At 43.9% G+C, this 6,726-nt stretch overlaps 1 protein-coding gene across 1 annotated transcript; it reads right to left on the reverse strand.

Moving 5' to 3' along the window:
• Positions 1-1,294: 1,294 nt before the first annotated feature.
• LOC307254803 (growth arrest-specific protein 1) lies at positions 1,295-5,099 on the reverse strand. The gene has a single exon (XM_080033317.1). It carries the CDS (start codon positions 4,415-4,417, stop codon positions 3,656-3,658), a length of 762 nt encoding a protein of 253 aa, XP_079889443.1. The 5' UTR covers positions 4,418-5,099; the 3' UTR covers positions 1,295-3,655.
• Positions 5,100-6,726: the final 1,627 nt, after the last annotated feature.

Here is a 6,726-nt window from a genome sequence, read left to right on the forward strand (position 1 = left end):
TTATGTTGGAAGAGTTTAAGATGCATGGCAATGGTTAAGACAGATTGTCTATCCAGCTAAACTAGAGGGAGTCATGCTATACACTGTTAGCTATAGGCCACTTTTTGTTTCTTTTACGACACAACAGACGCTTGGAAATCCTTCTCCCGGATTCCTGTGGTCGACGGAAAAATCAGGAGAAGCTGTGCAGACCTTCTTTTCCAGGCCAGGGGATCTGGAAAATTGGCCACCTGCAACTAAAGTAAAAAAATAAATAATAATAATAAAAATAAAAAACTACTAATTATTCATCACATGTATGTCGATTTTGTCATGCAAGGCTGATATTTATTTTTTTTGTCAAAGGATTGCTGCAGCAGTTGACCACATGCCTCTGACCTGACCAGTATCCTACAGGTAAATGAACTGTGCAAATTGACACAACAGAGATAGTTTCTCAGTTGCAAGGGCAAGAAGAAGATTGACCAAAAAGTTGAATGCAGGTTAAACTTAATCTCTGTCTTATTGTCCTGGAAAACATATTTCTCTTTCAGTTGGTCCATTTTTCTGCTCTTTGCAACTGCACTTTTCTGCATTTTTTTGTTTAAGACTTGAGTACATTTGCATTTGCAGAACACCTTCACACCTTGATGATTTGTAAAAACATGCATAATGTGGAACAAGCCCCAAATGTATGCCTAGTTAGTTCTTTGCAAGGATTTTGAATATACTGAAAAGTGCAGAAGACCTTATACCAGCTCATTTATAATATCAGTCAACGTGTTTCATTGACTTTTTCATTGCCTTGCTGAAGAACTTAGATTGTAAGCAGGATCCTGGTTTTGTGTTTTTGTTCCAATGAGGACGAATTACGCAATGACTAGACACTTAAAATTCCTCACCAGGTTTCAGTTACGCTGACCTAATCCCTTGAATATTAGACAGTGAAACATATCCACATGCAGTGCTTACTTTGGGCTTACTTGGCTGACTTAAGAATGACATTGTCAAACAATAACATCAGATGTTTTGGCTTTCGGATACTGAATACAGCGTCTTTTAAAATGGCAATGTGCAATTATTTTGTACAGTAAATGTAATATCGGGAATTACTGCACACCTTGTGTCACAAAAACATACATTTGACACTGGAGAGAACTGGATTTGCATAGTGACAAGGGTTAATAATCAAGCTTAACAAGGCTTATGAGGCTTGTACCAGACACTTTCTTCACCTCCTTCGGACAAATCACATCATAACACAGCTTTAGTTCATAAACATTTTATTATAAAAGTCACCAAGACACTGCTCTGAAGTGTTGACCGCCACGCTCCCACAAGATGAGATGAAAAAACTGAAAACTGTACTACGTCACATCAGGTTCTCTGTATATATCATATGTACTGCATGTAAGTGACTGGCCTGTTTTACTGCATATACTGTTTAACTGTAAAATATATACACATTCTTCATGTTCTAGCTTCATAATTTAACATTCATCATTTCAACACTTTTCAAGACTTCATAACAAAACGGAGAGATTAGTTTGGACAGAGTTTCAAGTGGCAAGTACACAAACAAACGGGCATCTTCATTATAAGTGATCAGTGCCAAAAAAAACATGTTTTTTTTTGCTTTCTCCTTTATGGGAAACAGACTTCAGGTGCGACAGTGGGGAAGAATGACATGAGACAGACATCTGGGTTGATTCCCTGGACTGTAGCTGTGGACATTCAAACAGGTAACACTGGCAAAGGTATAGCTGCTCCTTAGCTGAATGGAGCAACAGAGGATTTTTTTCAGCTAAATGTGTGCAACTAAAAATATGAACGTGATGCATTCTCACAAATTGAATATTAAAAAACACACACACAAAATAAAAGCCTTCATAAAACTTTTGTTTTGTTCAAGGAGAACTAGGAACTTGTGAAGGCATCTCAATCTCCTGTTTGAATTTGTTAAGTTTTATCTATATTTATGCATTTCTTTAGTAACAATCATTCATGTAAACATGTAGCTTAATACTCCTCCTATTTAGTTCAAGGTCTCCTGTGCTGTTTTGACCATTCAGAACAGACTATCGCTCCTTTAACGCACACTTTTAGTTGATTATTGTCCAGTCACTACACTGGAGAACCAATAAGGCAGAGCTGACCTGGTGTTTGGTCTGCCATCTGTAATATCCATACATTTTGCTTTCTTTTTTAATAGACTTATTAAAGCTATAGTGCGTAACTTATGTTGCCTCCATTGGGAATGAAGTAATTACAACAACACTGTTGGCGCATCTACATGATATAAACCTTTGGTAATCGTGCATTTGTTTTCCTTCTGCTGTACATGCAGGTTTCTTCTTAGGAGTAAATCAACAACTGAAACATTTTGTGGTCGCTTATTGAGCTCCTGCGCCAGTGTCAGGGGGCGCCACCAGTTTGTAAACTCTGCCATACTGAGAAATAGATGAGTATTTTGTGGAGTTGATAGGCTTAATCAACTCTGTGTAAAATTGTTGCCGAATGCTTTAATGTAACCGGCATTCATTTATTTGAAAAAGTTATGCACTATAGCTTTAAAACGTATTGCAAATACTTCTATTCGAATCCCATAGTTTGATATAAAGTCATATTTCGCCCATACGTAACAAAGGCCAAGCGGTGTCAGAGCAGGTAAACCCCTAATCGGCAGCAGTGTTGTGGACAAACTCCAGGCACTATACGTTGACCTTTTCACACCGTCAGCAACCGACAGCTTTTCCTGGCCTGTTGCTCCAGTGTGAAAGCCCTAATAAAGACAGGGGGTGTTTTAAAGGCGTGAAAGGGGGGGGAGCTGGCAGCACAGAGGAGGAAGGAGACAGGGGCTGGGGGTGTCTCAGGAAAAGTTCAATAAAACATTCTCACATGGGGGGAGGGGCCCCACTGCCCCAGACAGACAGAGTGCCGGAGAGGCGCTTCACTTAATTTCACTAACTTGATCCCCCCACACCCTCGCCTGTCCTTTGACTGTTCCCACAAATATTTGAAGTGCGGTTTGCTGCAACAATGCAGAGGCCCTCTGAAATGGAGAGCAGAGCAAACAGGGGAACTGGATGTGTCCAATGTTTGTCTAAGGTCTTAATGAAGCCACACTTCCAAGTACCATTCAAAGCAAACCCAAACAAACACAAGCTGCTTTTAAAGGCACACTTAAAATGGCCATGCCCCCACAACAAGGTCTGCTGTGGTTCACTTCCTCTCATCGTCACCTCAGAGTACTTGTGCCATTTGTGACAACAGCAGGCACTGAAAGGCACTTTAAGGCTGTCTGTGAAGATTTGAAACGTAAATCGAAAAAGGCAGTGTTCTTCACTGAGTGAGATGTGTACCAAAAGACTTTCAAACTGTACAGTTGTGGTAACCCTACACAAATCACTACTGTGCTTAATGTCACCATGCAACTAACGAATGAAGGGTTGCCTGAAAAAATAGCTTCCCTTATCCAGCAGACCCGGGTTCCTTCCAGTCCCTGTGCCGGCGAGCCAATCAAAGCACAGCTGAAGTGTCTCTGATCAAGTCACTGATTTCAATCACCCCCTCACTGGACTGGACCTCAAAGCTCCATGGAGGGGTCAAATCAACAAGGCACTTTCACACTGTCATTTGTAAATCCAACACATATTCCATGGACCCATCACTTCAGTCAGTACAATATCCGTGATAGAGTCAAAAGCAGAAGCACCACGCTGGTAGACAACCCCCGGGCAGCAGAAGATGAGCCACTGTCCACCTCCTCTCTGTCATTCTTGGAGTCGTAGTCTTCATCCTCATACGCGTCATCCATCACCTCTGGCTGGTCCGAGACGACAACGTTGTCCCCACCTATGGCGCACAGTTTGCTCATGTTCTCCTTGACCACCTCGCAGAAGGGCCTCTCCACGCCATCGCACACGCAGCGGTTCAGCAGCACGCCATTGGGGATGAACAACATCTGCTGGATGGTGGCCTTGCACCTGGACGAGCACTTCCGGCCGTTGAACAGCTGGCCGCAGTAGGACAGGTATGCCGTGAGGGAGGTGTGGCAGTGGCTGTCCTCCTCGCAGCGCTGGCGGGCCTCCATGCACCCTATCCCCCCCGCGTCGCTCGGGTGTCTTCGCGGGAGGCACGGCTCTATGGCTCTCTTGGCGGCCAAACACTCCAGGTCCTGGGCGCAGTCGCAGGTCTCCAGGTCTGGCCCGCTGCGGGTGTGATTGAGCCGTATGAGGGCGTTGATGCAGTGGCTCGGACACTGCCTCCTCGTCCCTCTGATGTTGCCTTCACAAGCGGCTAGATATTGGCCGTACGCGAGGTCGCACGCGGGCTCGTCGTGGCACCGGAGGAGCGCTTGCCAGCAAATGAGCTGCTGGGCATCCACCAGCAGCAGCACCCATTGGAGAAGTGCCAGGGCGCTGCACCAACATTTCATGCTTGGATGGAGTTTCTAGTTAGTTCGGTGACGTGCACTTCTCTCTCCACCAGCAGCACATTAGGAGCAGGACAATTTACACATTGAATGTCACAGAGTTCACAAGCATTCCATAGAGCTACTGTGCGTTCTGCAACCAGCTGCTTTGGTTTCAATGCAATCGAGGAAACAAAACACTTTGTCCCTTTAGATGATCCACAAACTTGTACAGTATAGTGTAGTTGGCCTGCTCCTGCTGAGCTTTGCAACTGCTGGAACACAGGATCTGACTCAGGGAAAAATCACCACGCGTGGCTGCAACAGAAAAAAATAACGCAGAAACAGTTATTCCGGGAAGCGTGTCCGTTCAAAAGTGGGGATTCCAACTCCAAACTGCAGCCTGTGTCTTCCGCTCCATGCCACCGGTGCAGATCAGATGAAAAGACCCTGGAGTTATCCAAAGTTAACGTGCACTCTAACCGCACTGATTGTCCACAACTTATTTTGAACACTTGAACTAATCTTTCTTGCCATTGTGATTTTCGACTCCTCGTCGCAGTTCTTCCACTTTTACCGCTTCCATCCACGCATTCCCCATTATTGTTTTAGTTGGTATAGGTTTGTATCCGTCGCGTTTTGTGTCGCGCTATGTGCGTCTTTGTCCCTATCCTCGCTGGTTACGCTTCACGGTCCGCCGAGCAGTTTACCCACAACACCCCTCCTCTTTCTGTCGAAAAAAAGAAAGAAAAGTTCCCCCCACCCTTCTCTCTCTCTCTCTCTCTCTCTCTCTCTCTCTCTCTCTCTCTCTCTCTCTCTCTCTCTCATTTACAATCCCGACCACCGATTGGTCGTCATTGAGGTGTCAGCCGTGGGACCCATATATTCCCAGGCCTGTATACAGCGGCACAGCTCTGTTGCGCACAAATCCTCTCTCGGTACAAGACGAGATAGGCTTGATGAAAATGTTTATGATCTTCCTTTCATGGAACCCGGGATATGTGTGGTCCCCTCTTCTTTCCTGGCAAAACACAAGTAAAAGAGGGGGGCCAAGGAGTGGGGGCTTGTACAACACATTCCTCTGCAAGAAGCTCACATCTGCAACTTCACCGCTGCAAATGTTCAGCGCGGACAAACAAATCTGTTCCCCTTTAGCCGTAAAAACCTCTATGATAACTGGCTCGTCGTTGAGGGTTTGTCGCTAATTTTCGCCCTCCCTCCCCATCCCCCCTCTCCCGGTCCTGCCTCTCATTCTGCAGACTTTGTAAGACCTTATTGATGGAAGAGAATGGGAGAGAATAGTATTTTCTGGCCCGTTTCACCTCAATTGTGTCAGCTTGGCCATGCAGTGGCCCAGTGTTTTTCCAGGCCTCTGATTGTACACGCACTGCGGCCTATCAATAGAAAGGGGTTTCAGCAGCAATATATTTTACAGCTCGCCCCTTTCACACCACACTTGAAAACTACCAATAGGCCAGGCTTTTTCACCATTCAAATGGTAACTACCTTGATTTTTTCCCTCTTCTGCAGAGCAGCTTTAGGCCTGCTCCCAGTGAGAGGCAGTGACTAGGCCTGCCACACAATCAGACAGATGCCTGACCTGAGATCTGTTCATGGATGACGGATAGTATGCTGCAACTGCAGTTCAGTTCAGCTCATTAAATATGGGTTAAACCTACAGTATACTTGTGTATACACTAAGGCTCAGTTGTTATTACAACAGGTGGACAGAACATTGAAACACCGGAATATGCTATAACTACTGTACAGTTATAGACTCTAAAGTAAACGTAAAGTGGAATCAAATCCAATTTCAACATAATAGGCTTAACTCAGTAGCCATTTTCTTGCTGTAGTGTTTCTTTACCCTTTCTATATCCACTTACATGCACACAGTGGCTACATTATGGTCCACCAATTGAACATATTTGCCATGAATTGTACACATTTTAGAATGTTCAATTATTTCTGACATTGTCAGAAAAGTTTACATTGTATTATTTGTTGTTTATTAATGAAGGTGTAGATAAAGGTGCTGTTGCACTGGACTTCATTATGGAGAGGTGTTTTTTGTCAAACACTTACAAACATAAGGGGGGCAGACAATTCCAAACAACTCTCAATACAATGTAGTGCAACACTATCTTTAACTATGACCAACATATTACAAAACTAACCTAAAGTTTAAAAAATCAAATCAAATATAATAATAAATAAATAATCAAAAGTGAACCATATGAACTGGCCAGTGACTGAGTGTTGTATACAATAAACATGTATGAATTTATCGGCTTTCAACACACACCGGTATATGATGATTATTTGACTTCTTA

Source organism: Ammodytes marinus, assembly GCF_949987685.1.
Source record: "Ammodytes marinus genome assembly, chromosome: 1".
Lineage (NCBI taxonomy): Eukaryota > Metazoa > Chordata > Actinopteri > Uranoscopiformes > Ammodytidae > Ammodytes > Ammodytes marinus.